The 15,263-nt window shown below is 56.9% G+C and overlaps 2 protein-coding genes across 4 annotated transcripts in view; one reads left to right on the top strand and one right to left on the bottom strand.

Annotated features, from left to right (window-relative positions):
* Ccdc92 (coiled-coil domain containing 92) overlaps nucleotides 1–5,923 on the top strand; it is a 28,293-nt gene extending 22,370 nt beyond the window's left edge. For all 3 annotated transcript variants that reach the window (XM_076860257.1, XM_076861159.1, XM_076861894.1), the window contains exons 2-4: nucleotides 105–251; nucleotides 719–760; nucleotides 3,998–5,923. In XM_076860257.1, coding sequence (XP_076716372.1) covers nucleotides 122–251; nucleotides 719–760; nucleotides 3,998–4,773 — 948 coding nt within the window. In that variant the 5' untranslated portion in view covers nucleotides 105–121 and the 3' untranslated portion in view covers nucleotides 4,774–5,923. The remainder of the gene's footprint in view (nucleotides 1–104; nucleotides 252–718; nucleotides 761–3,997) is intronic.
* Nucleotides 5,924–6,241: 318 nt separating this feature from the next.
* Dnah10 (dynein axonemal heavy chain 10) overlaps nucleotides 6,242–15,263 on the bottom strand; it is a 114,765-nt gene continuing 105,743 nt past the window's right edge. Inside the window, exons 68-79 of the mRNA XM_076869509.2 lie at nucleotides 14,936–15,090; nucleotides 13,275–13,458; nucleotides 12,077–12,277; nucleotides 11,323–11,532; nucleotides 11,102–11,197; nucleotides 10,275–10,446; nucleotides 9,731–9,862; nucleotides 9,343–9,554; nucleotides 9,086–9,253; nucleotides 7,838–8,018; nucleotides 6,744–6,889; nucleotides 6,242–6,407 (exon numbers count right to left, since the gene is read on the bottom strand). Of these exons, the coding sequence (XP_076725624.1) occupies nucleotides 6,261–6,407; nucleotides 6,744–6,889; nucleotides 7,838–8,018; nucleotides 9,086–9,253; nucleotides 9,343–9,554; nucleotides 9,731–9,862; nucleotides 10,275–10,446; nucleotides 11,102–11,197; nucleotides 11,323–11,532; nucleotides 12,077–12,277; nucleotides 13,275–13,458; nucleotides 14,936–15,090 (2,004 nt within the window). The 3' untranslated portion in view covers nucleotides 6,242–6,260. The remainder of the gene's footprint in view (nucleotides 6,408–6,743; nucleotides 6,890–7,837; nucleotides 8,019–9,085; nucleotides 9,254–9,342; nucleotides 9,555–9,730; nucleotides 9,863–10,274; nucleotides 10,447–11,101; nucleotides 11,198–11,322; nucleotides 11,533–12,076; nucleotides 12,278–13,274; nucleotides 13,459–14,935; nucleotides 15,091–15,263) is intronic.

Raw genomic sequence — 15,263 nt, 5'->3', positions numbered from 1 at the left:
TGAGGGCCAGAGCCCCTGCAGGCTCTGCTTTCCAGCCCCACCTCCTGCCACTGCCCCAGGACCCTCATTATGGAGAAAGTGACCAAGGTCTGTGTTTCCTGCAGGTCACCTGGATGTCAGCATGGCAGCCACGAACCTGGAGAACCAGTTGCAAAGTGCCCAGAAGAACCTCCTGTTCCTGCAGCGGGAGCACGCGGGCACGCTGAGGGGGTTGCACGCAGAGATCAGGCGGCTGCAGCAGCACTGCACCGGTACACCTGGGCACGCAGGCGGGACGTGCCCTGGGCCGCAGAGCCCCACAGAGCCCCACAGAGCCCCACAGAGCAGCCTCAGCATAGGGGCCCCGCTGCAGCCAGCCACCCTGTGCTGTAGCGCTCAGCACCTGTCACAGAGCCCCCTGGAATGCTTCCCTCAGCACAAAGAGCAGGAAGCCCGAGGCCTGCCTTGGGATTCTGGGGACTGGCAGGACTGGCTGTGGCTCACACCGTAATCCGAACAGAGCCTGTGGGACACATGGAGCGAGCTGCTCCCAATTTCGCGCTGTTGGGGTGTGGCTGGGGCAGATGGGAAGGAGGCTTTTGGGGAAAGCAGTGTCCCTGAAGCCCAGCAGGCTCAGCATTACTGCTGTCACCCATGGCTCCTAGAGCCCTGCTTGCTCTACAGAGCTGAGGAAGGTGGGGAATGGTGAGGAAGTTGATGTGTGAACTTTCCTTTTCAGATCTGACATATGAGTTGACACTGAAGAGTTCTGAGCCGACAGGTAAGGGCCTCCCTAAAAACCGGTGGGTATCATTGCCTCTGCTGCATGTGGGTGCCGCTCGTTTCCATCCACCATGTGCCTAGAGCAAAACACAGCTCCGTAAAGGGCTGTGTGTGTGGCTAGAGCACTCAGTTGTCTGTGGGGGGACAAGTGAATGGATTACCTTTTCATTGACGCATCTATTTAGAATGTCTATCGTATGCTTTTCTGGATTTTCTGATTTTTCCACAGTGAATATACAATCTTCTATAATCAGGAAATAAACCTGAAGTGATTTCTCCAGAAAGAAAGGAGACCAGGAGGAACATGGGGCAGAGCAGTCCCAGGCCCTGTGCCAGGGCTGTTTTCATCCTGGCTGGGCACAGCCCCTAGACCACCCTTCTCTGGACTATAGTCCCAGAAGTACTTCCCCAACCAGAACCCTTGGGGACACCCACGGTGTCAGCCCAGTGGCAGCAGGCAGAAGAGGCAGGAGCCAGGGTCCTCCCAGGGCCTCCTGCATAGCAAACAGCTGCTCCCAGCACAGGGCAGGACTGGGAAGGTGCAGACCCACTCTAAGGGACACTGTCTAACCAGGCTTCAGGGTGCAGTTGATCCTTGTGTTCCTGTCTCCTGAGTGCTCCTCTCACCATTTTGAGTGTGGTGAAGGGGCCTTGGGACAGGAGCCTGCCTTCCAGATGAAAGGTCCCAGGACCATCCCTGCAGCCCCCAGGCCAGAAGCTGGGCCCCAGAAATTCAGAACAGGATTTCTGCATGACTTCAACCTGTCATAATGGAAGCCTCTGGAAAAGCGCCACCCATGTCCTGGAAGCACGGATGTCCTTGCCCCTCCCGGCTCTGCCCACACTAATCTGCAGCAACACAGGGCTGGTCCAGTGGCTCTCAAGCCTGCCCCAAGGGCACCCCCCACCCAAGGCCACATGCCTGGCAGCGCTGGCTCTCATCCATGTGTGTGAGGTGCGGTGGCTTGCGGCAGCCTCCTGGTGCCTCTGGTAGGCATCTCCCTCCCCAGGGATGCAGCTCACTTCAGTGCACCCCAAACTTGCCTAGCCCTAGGTAGTTCAAGACGCAGGTCATAAATGAGCCTGCCCTGCAGGCAATTCCCAAGGTCTGGCAGGAGTTGCAGACCTGTGTGTTTAAGAGGTGCCTCGGTCACAAGTGTTCAGGAAGGCCTGGAAATGCTGCTTTGGGTGACAAAGCAACTACCACCGCAGGAAATGAAAGTTCTAGAAAGGATGGTGTGGAGGGTCAGTCGCACCAGCTCCTCCCCTGGTAGCACCCAGGTGGCCCAGGAAATATCACCCAGTACCAAGCCAGCCCCCAGAACAGCATAGCACGGCTGGTCTCAAGGACAGTAAGGGCAAAGTGCAGAACAGCCGGAGGTGGGTGGCCACAGAACGCACCTTACCAGGACCCTGGATTGGGGCAGGCTGTCACAGAGGGGTTGTATGCCTTTGGCAAGGCCTCTAACATTTCTGGGCATGTGTCTCCATTCACAGGCCCCAAAGTTAGGTTTCTGGCTGACTCCCAAGGGCCTGCCGTTGAGGGCTGCCCCTCAGCTGCCCTTTACGTGCAAAGCCCAGGGTGGGCTGTGGTGTCGGACAGGCCTCTGCAGTGTGGCCTGGGGAAGACAAATCCTGGGATGTTCATGTCCAGCTGGAGAGGTCACACCCGCCTGGGAGGGAGGCAAAGGCCAGCAGTCCATGTGGAGGCTGAGAGTGAGGGCCCCACGTGGGACACGGGTGGGCACAGAGTCTGAACGCTGTGGTTGAGGTCAGCATTTCAGTAGCAGGGGCTCAGCCCAGGCAGCCGGGCGCCCAGGTCTTACAGGAGGCTTTATGTGTCCGTCACTCTCCTTACCTCTAAAACTGCACTTCAGAATGCATTGTTTTTCTTGTCGGCCAAAAAACCCAAAACACCTTATGGGAGGTAGTATTGCCTCCACCCTGCCTGGGGAAGGCCATTTGTGACAGTGCACAGCGCAGGCACACCTGTGTTCCGCAGCGGTGAGCTCACAGCACACAAGTGCTGGGCACAGAGCAGGTGTGGCTGCCTCACCTCACACGGTTCAGAGCCCAGCTGGCAGAACGTCCTGCGGAAGTGGTGGCTAGGCAGGGGGCGCCAGGACACAGACCTGCCCTGGGAAGCAGCCGAGGCTCCAGGGAGACATGCAGCCTGCCTCTGGCACCAGGCAGGCCCTGGGGGCATATGAGAAGATGGACCTGTGGGTCAGGAGTTAGATCGATGATGGCGGTCACGATAAAGACTGCCCAAGGAGGGGAGTCGTGAGGGAGCAGATGACACGGACAGGAGGAACTAGCAGGCCAGCCGGCAGTGTGCATTCTGCTAGGCAGGGGGAACTGGCTTTAATGGGGGGTAGAATGGTGGGGAGCAAGCATCAGAGAGGAGGCAGCACCCAGCCAGGAAGCAGCAGTGGCAGGGGGCAGAGAGGAGACATGTCCATGGCCAGCTAACAGAGGCTGTCAGTGAGCCAGGAGGGGAGGAAGAGCAAGGAGGCTGTGGAGTCCCAGGTGAAGGCGAGCTGGGGACGTGCAGACCCAGCAGAGACAGGCTGCGCACGTGTCTGTCAGGCCTTCATGGAGGCCGTGCTCTACCCAAAGTGAGTTTCTCGGTCAGCATCTAGGAAGAACCAGAGAGCTCACCTGCTTCCCAGGGGCCAGATGGCATGGGAGTGGGGTGAGGACACTGTTGTAACACTGAGTCAGCATGTATGAAGCAAAGCTTGAGGGTGGAGGGCAGGTCCCTAGGGGCAGGCTGTAGCTGCAAGACAGTGCTGGGGTAGGGCTCCACAGGGACATCTGAGCCTGAGAGGAGTCACACAGACCCCTGGCCAAGGAGATGCAACGGCCCGACTTCCCTTCTCTTCAGATCAGACTTACTGAGTTAGACTGGACAGTGCTCTTGACATTTCAGTTTCAAAACAGCACTTTGCAGCAGGCACTTGACAAGCGGCTCCTGAGTGACAGGCAGGGGGACCTGGTAACAGCTGAATCCCTAGCCCCTGGTGAGGCCAGTGCTCTGAAGTGGCCCACTTTAACATCGGCATTTTCAAGATCTGAGACAGGCTTCTTGCAGCGAGCCCGGGGACTAGGAGCCCCGAGGGCCACAGGGAGCCCCCATCGGTGAGGGCAGGGCCTCCCGCTGCCTGGCCCTGGCGCTCGCCCGCCTCCGTCCAGCTTGCAGGGTTCTCACTCTGGCCCCCTGACTCCCTCGCAGGAGATGGCTCTTCCAGAAGCGCTGAGCTGAAGAGACGATGTGAGGACCTGGAGGCCCAGCTGAAGGCCAAGGAGGACGAGAACAGGCAGCTGCTGGAGGAGCTGGGGCAGAAGAGCGCCCTGATGGCGGTGCTGGAGAACACCCTCAAGGAGCGGGAGAAGAAGTACCTGGAGGAGCTGAAGGTGAAGAGCCACAAGCTAAGCCTGCTGTCGGCCGAGCTGGAGCAGCGCGCCAGCACAGTGGCGTACCTGACCGCGCAGCTGCACGCTGCCAAGAAGAGGCTCCTGAGCTCCAGTGGCACCTCGGACGCCAGCCCAGCTGGAGGCACCCCGCTGGCCAGCTACAAGCCCGCGCCCCCCAAGGACAAGCTGCCCGAGACACCACGCCGCCGCATGAAGAAGAGCCTCTCCACCCCGCTGCACCCCGAGTTCGAGGAGGTCTACAGACTGGGGGCTGAGAGCCGCAAACTCCTCCTGCGCGAGCCTGTGGATGCCATGCCCGACCCCACCCCATTCCTGCTGGCCCGGGAGGCAGCCGAGGTCCAGCTCATCAAGGAACGGCCGCTGGTCATCCCGCCCATTGCCTCGGACCGCGCGGCAGGCGGGCAGCATAGCCCAGCCCGTGAGAAGCCGCACAAGGCCCACGTCGGGGTGGCCCATCGCATCCACCATGCCAGCCCCCCACAGCCCCAGCCCGAGGTGGAGACGCTGGCTGTGGACCAGGTGAACGGAGGCAAGGCAGTGCGGAAGCACTCAGGGACGGACAGAACTGTGTGACCGTGGCCCGCACTGTCCACACACCGTGAGCGCCACAGGGAACCCCACCGCACCTTTTTATTTACCTCCCACGCATGCCAAATTGTTTTCAGACCTGTCCACCAACTCTCCTGCTCCTCCTGCCCCATGCTGCAGACGCCACAATAAGACCGTGTCCCTGCTGCAGAATGCATAATCTACTAACGCTGTGGCCACCACCCACGTGCCCAGCTGCTTGCTTCCAAGCCCACTCCGTGTCGTCCAGGTGCACTCGTAGACAGGCACCGGCCACAGGATGCACATTGCGCCACGTCCTCGGAGCAGACGGGCACGCGCCTGAGTGTACAGCCAGCCACGCACAGCGACCTCGACCACCCTCCAGGGCAGCCTGTGGAGCAGCCGCTCCCTCTGGAGACCCCGCACCTCCCTCCTCCTCCCCTGGGCGGCACTCGTCACCAAGCAGCTGTATGTAGATGTCCAAAGGAACTAAATAAGATGACGTTGCTCTTCATGTCACCACAACCTGAATGTGTGTTCATATTTTTTGTTAGTCTTACCCAAAATGTTCCAGATCCCAACAAACTTTATTTTCTAAACCTGCCTTCCTTCTGTTCTGTGTCTTTTATTAAACCACCTGGGGGAGGGCCAGGAGGTAGCCCGGGTCGGGGAGAGAGCACCCATGGTTAAGGACAGCCGTCCTGCTGCCTGGTGCCAGTCCCTAGAGTTCTGGAGAAGCTACTTTTGCCTTTTGTCCAACTAGCTGTCGGCCACCCCTCCCCTGGTGAAAAAGCAAAGCTTCTCCTCCAGCTGGGCCTGGAGCCAGCCTCTTGAGCCCAGAAGGAAGGGGCACCAATGGCCGCTGGTCCTGGAGGTGCTAAGTCTGCACCCAGCCATGCACAGACCCAGTGGGTTGGGCAAGGAGCTCAACAGACCCAGCAGGCAAGAGGGCGCTGGAGGGGGGAGATGGCCACAGGTGACTGGCCGTCACACACTGGGTGTCATGTGCATCAGCTCACGGGGGCACTGCCTGACCCTCAGTAGCCTCAGCCCTCTGGGCTGACACCTCTGAGAGGAGCCCCTGCTTGGATAGAAGCCCCTGTGGGAGTCAAATGAGGGGCTCACTCTGGCTCTTAGGGTGGACTTTCTCAATACAGAGAATCCTTTAAAAAGCAATTTTGGGCTGGGGCAGGGGCTCAGGGGTGGAGCATTTGCCTAGCCCGTGAGGCCCTGGGCTCAATCCGTAGCACTGCATATAAATAAATAAAGGTTCATTGGTAACTAAAAACAAATATGTATATATTTTTTTAAAAGCAATTTTAAAAAAATACAACCATTGAGTTAATTTAATGGAAAAAGATTCAAATACTGATTTTAAACGAAAGGAAAATCAGGGTCATCCTCCCTGCCCCCAAGGCCCCCCGAGGAACGACAGGACTGAGGGCTCTTCAGGGAGCAGCAGCACTCGAGACTAGAACTCATGCATTGCCCTGGTTTCCTTCACCCCAGGATTAGTCGCTATTCAGGGTGAGGCAGACCCCCTGCAGCACCCAGTGAGAAATGTGCCTGGTGGTAAAGAGGTCGGCCTCGAAGACCAGGCCGACCCCCATGGCGTTCCTTCTCATGGAGGTGGTGTAGACGGGCGTCCGGAAGGTGTTCTGCAAGGGAAGGGCAGGTGAGCAGTCGTGGAGGAGGAAGCTCAGGGCTGGAGAGAGGTTCAACGCTGGGACCTGGCCCAGGCCACATAGGGGCTCTTGAAGCCCAACCAGATGCAACTACTTCCTGCCTCAGTGTCTGCAGAATTTCACAGGAAGGGAGGAAGGTGTCCCCACACCTCAGGTCTGAACTGCAGCCTGACACCTGTGCCCGTGGCTGTTATCAGGTCCCCAAGGCTTCCCCAACCCCACAGAGGTTTCCAAAGGCCTGACTGTGGAAAGCACCTCATCTACTCCCAGGTCAGAAGGGAAGGTGCTGGAGAGGTGGGAAGGCTTCACCTGCAGCTTCAGGCGGTGCACCTCAATGGGGATGATCTTCAGGATGGGCAGGTCCACAACCAGCACCTTGGGTTTGCTCTTGATCAGACATCCCCTTTCTATGTCCCAGTCAGCACCTTCTAGGTATAGTCCCGAGACAAAGCACCCTGGAGACAGTAGGGACAGGCCCAGATAAACAAGGAGGCCTCCGCCACCCTGCCAGTGGCCACTCCAGTGGTCACGCAGGTAGAACAGGCACACAACCTCTGCCCCGCCTCCTCACACATGCCTGGGACACAGCCAGGCCTTTCTCCATCACCTCTGCCCTTCCTGCCTGCCTTTGTAAGAGGAACAGTGGGCCACAAAGGAGTGGGCACAGGGCGGGCACGCAGCCTCAGACCACCGTGGGTGCTCAGGCTGCAGAGTTGAGTAGTACCAGGTCAGAGCTGGCAACCCAGCTCCTGGTGAGCCACAACGGCCAGGGAGCCGCAGAGAAAGTGCTCTCTGGGGTGGCAGGCACATGAAGAAGACAATCCTTTGGCCCCAGAGAGTGGCAGCCAGACACATGCCTTGCCTCTGAGCCCTGGCTAGGCTTCTGCCGCTGCCACCAAGGAGCTGCACCTTAAACCCCTCTCATGAAGCTGCAAGGGGGGTTCACTCCTTGCAGTTAAATGGCCTCTGGCCAAGGCCCCAGGGAAACGTGATTTCAGCTATTATTTTCATAGCAGTACTCAATGTCTTAGGGATCTGAAATCATGGTATAATATAATGGTTCCAACAGTTAGCCCATACTGCCCTCTGGCTCTCCCGGTCCCTGGCCCCTGGAAGTTTACAGGGAAGCCACCCAGTGACCTTTGCAAGAACTAATTCTGACCTAGGAGCTCATTTCTCACAGGCTAGCATCGCGTCCAGGCCTCCCCTGACATTAGCTCCAGGGCTCTCAGGGACACAGGTACTAGCCCTCCTGGGTGGCAGGAAAGGGCACACGGACACAGCGATTTTTAAACATGGCCAGCCCATCATGCCCCACACTGCAACTGCCCTTTGAATTCTGGGTGGCTCTGGGGGAGAAACCCCAAATAAGAGGCCAAGACTCCCTAGCAAGCCAACCGTACCTTGTCCTGCCCGCTCATTCACCTCTTCTGCATCTTGGAACTTGGTCACTTGTGTGAACAGGGTGGACCGGTCCAGCGGCCAGCCATTCTTCCGGCAGGTGGCCTGCACCAGGGCTGTGAGGTAGGACTCTGGGATTTGCAGCCCTGACAGCCACATCACAGGGGGCTCACCCTCATTGACCTGGAGAGAGGCAGGCAAGTGGTAGGAGCTAGGGCCACTGTCAGACGCCAGGGTCAGAGCTGGTCATGGAGGGTCAGCACAAGATAAAAGATGTATTCCACCTTGGCAGCAAATTGATGGTGCTGGCTTTGGTGGCCCACTGGGGAAAGGAGCTGGACCGTCACGTTCCAGGTGGGTTCAAACAGCCACAGAAGGACCCAATCAATCTCCAGTAAGGTTCTCATCATCTTCAGGTGGGGAGCCCCAAGCCCAGGCACCATTACAGGCCACTGATGTTTGACCACATGAAAACCTAAAACTCTTCTGTGGAAAGGATGCCACAGTCAAAGTCAAAAGGCTCTGGACGAGCTGGAGGAGCACATACAACCTGGCGCCCAGAGGCCAACTCCTCTGATCCACAAGGCGCCCTTCAGCACCAGCGGAAAAGATGGAGTCCTTAGGAACAGCACAACTGAGAACCAAAACACGGCCCAAGAAAAATAAACACAGGCTGTGCAGAAACTCGTAAGATACACTCAGCCCACCACAGCTAGAGAAAGGCAGAACAAGACAATCCACAGTAGTTTTCACCGTCAGGGAGGCAGACACCCAAAATATAGGTGGCTTCCCCTCCTCTAGAAAACCTCCTGACCACCAAAACCTGAAGGCACAGTCCTCAACCCTTCCCCCGCTGGAATGGACTCGTGAATACACTGGTGTGAGCATCCACAGACATGCACACCAGCATGTTGCACAAACACACCACCAGAAACACACAGGAAGTGACCACCTTGACGCCCATCGGAAGGAGAGTGGATGCCGAATATCCGTGAGGCATGATGCCTCAGTTCCCAAAAAGAGCCAGTGGGATTACAGTGTGCTGGGCCAGAACGAGGCTTGAGGCTCACCCAACACAGGGTGCCCAAGCGAGCACGGGATGCTTCAGAGTCAAAGACGACGCAGGAAAAGAGCCCCACGTGCTTGTGGGACCCAAGGACATTTCTGTGGCAATATTAACTCCTGCAGAGGTTGCTTCTGGGGACAAGGGTGGGGAGGCGGCTGAGGGAGGCAGGGTGTCTCCCACTTACCCACAGCGTGTACTGGCTGAACCGCCGCAGGAAATAGATCATCCAGTTCCCCAGGGACTTCAAGGTATCCGGGGCCAGCTTCCTCCAGATATTAGGGATATGCCCAATAAAAAGAGACCTGGCGACATCATCTAGCTCATTGCTCATTCCGACCTCTCCAGCCAGGGCCTGTTGCGGAATCAAGAGCAACAGGCAGACTGCAGCAGAGATGCAGGAGCTGCAGGCCAACAGCTGGGCACACGGGGAGCAGCGCTCACCCTCTGAAGCTCCGCCAGAGACTTGCTCATCCGCATCATGAGCTTGTTGAAGCGCCCCAGCTCCTGCAAGAGCACCACCGCGGTGGGCGTGATCCCTACACCCAGGTACTTCCGGATATGGTCCAAGTCAAACACCTTGGGCATCTTGTTTTGGATGTCCTTGGCCACCTGGCTGATGTAATCATCGCGGCTGATGCCACTGCTGGATTCCCCTAAAAACCAGGACACGTTTAGGAAAGCGAGCCATCTGGGTGGAGGAAGGCATGTCCCAAGCCCCCTAGTTCTTGGGAAGGCATCAGCCATGTGGGCAAGCTAAAAAAAACAACCAGGAGCCCCGAGCAGACGCCCAGGCCCTGACCAAGTTAAGGAGCCCCCAGAGCTCACTTACCCGTCTGTGGCTGCAGCTCTAGCAGGTGGGCCCACATGTCCCGAGCCGCCTGTGTGTAATACCCAATCTCGGCGTTGGAATGAAGGCCAAACACCTCAGGTGTGTTGGCAAGTGGGAGCGCCTCGATGGCTTCTGGAACCCCAGAGAACGGAGGCTGTACTGTCACCTGCCCTTGGTTCCCAAGGGCCCACACAGCACCCAAGTTCCCAGACGAGCAAGACTAATTTCCACGACTGAGTGGGCCATGTGTTTTTAAGTAAAAATTCCAAACCAGCATGCACAGCAGTTCTCTGTTACAGAAATGAGCTGTGAGCTTCCCAGGGCCGCTATGTCCTTCCGGGTGGAATCAGTGACTGCCTCTGCAGGCCAGGAAAAGCCCTCTGGGCTCCTAACAGGCTGAACAGACCCCACCTGACCCGCCAGGATGCTCCACCCCTGTCCTGGTCAGAAAAGCCACCAAGGCGACCTTAGGAAAGACAACTATTGGAATTTAGGGTCTTCCCCAAAAGCTTTAAAAATAGCTTTCATATCTGAGAAATCTCACCAACAAATTTATCCTTCACATCACCAACAGGGATTTTGTAGTCCACCTCCTTGTTCCGGAAGAAGTGGAAGGGCTGGAAAGTGTCAAAAATGAAGTCTCCCAGGTACTCGTCCATGTAGGTGGTCAGAATGCGGCGGTCAAAGCTGTCGATGGCGCGTCCTCCATACATGACCTGCGGCCAGAGCCCGTGAGCTTGGTGGATGCACACCCCACTGCTGCACCTGGGCTCCTGGCTCCAGGGGCCACTGGCTTGCCACAGTGAAGACCCACTCGGCCCCGTGAGTCTCCTGCCAGCCCGGTCCCTGTGCAGCTCCAGCCCATAGGTGCAGAGGGTTTGTCTGCAAGACATGCAGTAGCCCCTGACTTCCCAAGAGGGGGGAGCATCCTCGGGAAGGGCTGGACCAGTATGTCCCTAACAGAGTCCCCAACGCATGTCAGACAAACGGAAAAAAAGAAAACAGCCACTGTGTCTTCAGCATTGGAGCCACTGTCTGAACCAAGTACAGGCCACCAAGACAGCTTCCCAGCCACTCCTGGAGGGCCATGGTTTCCAGAGCCCAGAGCCCAGGACGAAGGTGCCCGTGCTGTGCCCAGGTGTGGCTAGCAGAGCACTGCTGACACCTTGAGGAAGCCTGGCATGAGCCCCGGGCCATGAATCTAGCTCAGGAAACCCCCACGTGACTGGAGGTCACCAAAGACAGAACAGCTTGGTGGTGAGTGGGGGTATTTCACCAGGACCTTAGGGGAGGGGAGCAGAAGCAGGAAGGGATTATCCAGGGCTCCCGGCCAGGGCCACGCACAGGGGCTGCTTTCCCAGGAGCTCCTACCTCCCCGATCAGGTACTTGAGGCTGCCCCAGGGGATCCGAGGGTCCTGCTGCTGGAAGGCTTTTGTTAAGTACGTGTTCAGAATTTCCATGCAGACCTTGAGAGAAAAGGAACAGGCAGTCACAGTAAACCAACAAGGCCTCGAACGGAGCCCAGACGGCTGAACAGCCCGCGTGGGCCAGTCCGGGAGCAGGGGCAGGAGCCGCAGCCCCGCACACTTGCCTGGAAGTCAGACTCGTTGAAGTCGTAGGACACGTTCCAGCCGATCTTCCCGAACTTCCTCCTCTCCTGCACCACGGCGTGGAAGAAGGCCAGCACGTAGACCAGGGGCTTGAAGGCCGTGTGCGGGCACTGCTCCAGCATCTCGGGCGAGATCTTGAAGTACGTTGCCCGCATGTTCAGTTTGAGCCCATTGGGTGGCTCCGTGACAACCTGCAGAAAGGACGAGGAGGCAGACCTAGACGGAAGCCATGGACCCGTGGACGCAGCTCTGAAGAGGGGGCAAGCCAGAGGTCATGGCTTGTCCTCCTCCCCTCACAGCAAGTCCCTCGTCCAGGGCCCAGGCGGAGAAGGTGCAGGACAGGCGCTGGTGGAGAAGCCCACCCCACTCCCCCCAAACCCCAGATCCTCAGCTGTCAGAATGAAAGTTAGGTCTTCCCTCCACCTGCCCCAGAGAGGGAGATGACGAGACCTCCCTGAGAATAAATCCACCAGGTGCATAAACCACCGAGACCTCCCGCCGCTGCAGGGGCCCTGCAGGCTGCGGTGGTCTGTCCTCAGAGATACAGGGGATCTTCAGGACACGTGAGGCTCGTGACAGCCACCAGACACCACCAGAGCACTTGCAGGGTGGGTCAGGGAGGCCGGTCACAAGCCCTACCTTCAGCACTTCCTCTGGAGAGGCAGAGATGGGGCCAGAGATGGGGCACCCGAGCACCCCCCAGCAGACGGGCAGCCCTCTGCCTGTCCTGCAGACCTTTAAGGACTTCTGCAGGATCCCAATAGGGAAGTCCCTGGTGGGGTCAGTGGTGAGCCACAAGCGGAAGTCTGGGTGGGGCTTGGTGATCCTCTCCAGGGACTTCTCCAGCTCTTTCAGCCACTTGACCAGAAGGTGGCAGTTCTGCAGCATCAGCCACTGCCCACGAGCCACCGCTGTCTCCAGCAGCTGCAGGGCCACCTGCACGGAGGGAGCGGGAGGGGAGGGTGGGCGTCCCAGAGCCACCAACTCTGCCCACAGGCAAGGGGTGCCCACTCCACAGAGGCCAGCGGAGCCAGCGATACCAGAGCAGCTGTTGGAGACTCTATCTCCTTGGGGTTTCCTGCAGCCACAGCCTGCGGGTCAGTGAGCGCCCGCCTAGCCCTCATGGCCTCCCCGCCCCAGAGCGCCACTTCCCACACAGCTGCACCTGGAACTCCCTGAGCAGGCGCCAAGCTCTACCACCCGCCAAGATGGGCAGGGCCCTGGGTAGAGAACAACCCCAGAGCTTCCCAGGAGGAGTTCAGAGGGAAAGCAAGCCCCCCACTCAATAAAATCTTGGTTTTTGAAATGACTTCAAACTGATGTGAGGGCTGACCTTAAAATCACTTCCATTGGTGGGTGGCGCCCACGGCTCCTGACACTGTCACCTCACAAGGGCTGCCAGCAGCAGAAACATTTGCCAGAGCCTTGCAGACAGACCACAGCAGAGCTGGGACCTCATGTGTGACCACCATGCTCACCCTCCAGCTCCGTCCCATGCTGCACTGCACTTGTGGGACACTGGGTGTGATGTGGTACAGGACCCAGCAAAGACTGAGGCAAAGCAAGCTCAAGGCCCTGAGGACTGGCAGCCATGCCCCTGCTCCATCCTGCCCAGTGCAGTCCTGGGCGCGGCACCCCTCACCCACTTCCTTAGCCAGGCATCACAACAATCCTGATCCCCAGGGGTCATGGCAGGGATCCAGGGAGAGAATGAGTGTGAGAAGGCTCTGACAACAGCAGAGGGCAGGGTCTCTTAAGGAGGCGGGATTCCAGCTTTTCATATGGTCACCTTCCAGCACTCCATCTCTGCCCTGTGGTGGGAAACCATCAACCCAGGTGCGGAGGGGGCTCTCAGCTTACATCTCAGCTTACATCCCTAAAGGAGGCCAGGATCTCACCTAAACTGCCCTTGTCCCTTCCAACCACAGATTACCTTTTCTTGACCTTGACCCATTGCAAGAAATTTGAGGCGGTTTCCTCCAAAACCAGTCTTCTCGGCTTGTTTCATGAGGTCGCTGGCAGGGTCGGAGCCAGGACTCAGGATAAACACAATGGGCGACATGGGTGTGCTCTGCTCAAAAATGCTTTCAAAGCTGATCATCGGTGGCTGCACATACCTGGGGAAAGAAACGAAATTGAAAAATCCTCCCGGAGGGCAGCCCAGGGCCAGGGTTCACCCATCTGATCAGTGCCATCTCTCCCAGAGTCTAGAACCTTCTGACTATTGCATGGTCCTGGTTTGAGAATCTAGTTTTCACAAGCGTCTCCATGGTGGATGGTAAACTCCTGGGGACAGGGGCTTCCCCGGCTCCCGTTAGCACAGGGCATGTGCATGTCTGGGTGCCCTGCCCTGCCTTCCAGGTACACATGCCCCTGGCACAAAACCCGAGACTGCGGTCAACAGTTCCACAGGAAGGCCCACATCTGGATGGCTTATTTTTTTTTTTTTTTAATTAGTTGCTGCTATATGGTTTGGATACAGTCTCTCCCCTAAAGGTTCACGTGCTAGAAGCTTGGCCCCCAGTGTGACATTATTTTGAGGCTGTGGATGCTCAAGAGGTGGGAGCTCCTTCCAGGAGGTCAGGTCACGGGCACCACCTCTGGAGAGGGTGAACATAGTTCTCCTTGTAGGAACCGGGCACTTCTCACAAGAGGGCCTGTTGTAAAGTGAGGTCCCCCATATGCTTGGGTCCATTACCATGTGGCTGGGTCCCCTCCTGCCTGTCTCTCGTCGTGACACAGTCAAAGGGGCTGCTGCAAGATGCGGATGCGATGCCATTTGGACTTTCCAGACCCCAGAGCCAAATCAATCTCTGTACTTTGTACATTACCCAGCATCTAGTATTTTGTTACAGCGATTCAAAATAGTGAGTTGCCAACACAGAAAGAAGGGGAGATTCATGTTTAAAAAAATCTGAATTTCTAGCTCCTTTCAGAGATTTAAAGGTTCAAATCACTCAGCCCCATTGCCACCTGCTATGGACAGGAGCTCAGGGCAGCTGCCCCTGTGGCCTGGACTTGACTCCAGTTTGCCCCAGTGCCCCCAACCCCACCTCATCCCTCATTCCCACAGCCCGTGGGACACAAGGGCACAGCTACACCTGCAACCTGGAGGGATCTATCTGGCGCCACACTCAGCTTGGAGCTGTTTGTCTAGTATGGTGCCACCAGGCGCGTTGGCCACTGAGCACCTAGAAGGTAGCTATCCCCTGACATGTGCTGTGGCGAGTTCACCCAGGATTTTGAAGACTAAATGCGCCCCCAAAGCCTATAAAAATCTCAATGAGGTTTATATTGATTACATGAAAAGTTAATGCTTTAATATATTCAGTTATGCATACTACTCATATGTTGTTAGTCATTAATTAAAAATAAAACATTAAAATTTCATCTGTTTCTGTCCAAGTGTGGCTACTGGAAAATCAGAAGTGAAGAGTACAGTGGTGTTTGTCTGGAGCAGCCCTGTCCTGGCAAGACCCTCAGCTACTGCGCACAGACCAGGCTCACAGTTCTCTGCTTCCTGGGAGTCCAGGTGGAGGCGATACCAGACATCCCAGCCACAGGAAGGACCACAGAAACAGAAGACACACTCACTTCTCCCCCATGATTATGGTCACATAGTCTGTCACCGCCCGATACACCCGGTCCACACGGAAACAGCGCAGAATAAGCAACTTCTGGAAAGGAGTGATGCGTTTATCGTAATTCAAGGGAAATGGGAACTGCTCTAGCGAGTCCAAGTCATACCACTGGGAAAAGCAAGAAAAAAAAATCATTATGACATCAACTCAGAAATGACGTAGGCCACCATTTCCATGAGACGGCCATATCTTTTTTTTTTTTTTTTTTTTAATTTTTTAGTTGTAGTTGGACGCAATACCTTTATTTTATTTGTTTTTATGTGGTGCTGAGGATCGAACCC

Source organism: Callospermophilus lateralis, chromosome 1 (genome assembly GCF_048772815.1).
Source record: "Callospermophilus lateralis isolate mCalLat2 chromosome 1, mCalLat2.hap1, whole genome shotgun sequence".
NCBI lineage: Eukaryota > Metazoa > Chordata > Mammalia > Rodentia > Sciuridae > Callospermophilus > Callospermophilus lateralis.
This window is presented reverse-complemented; position numbering and strand designations above follow the sequence as displayed.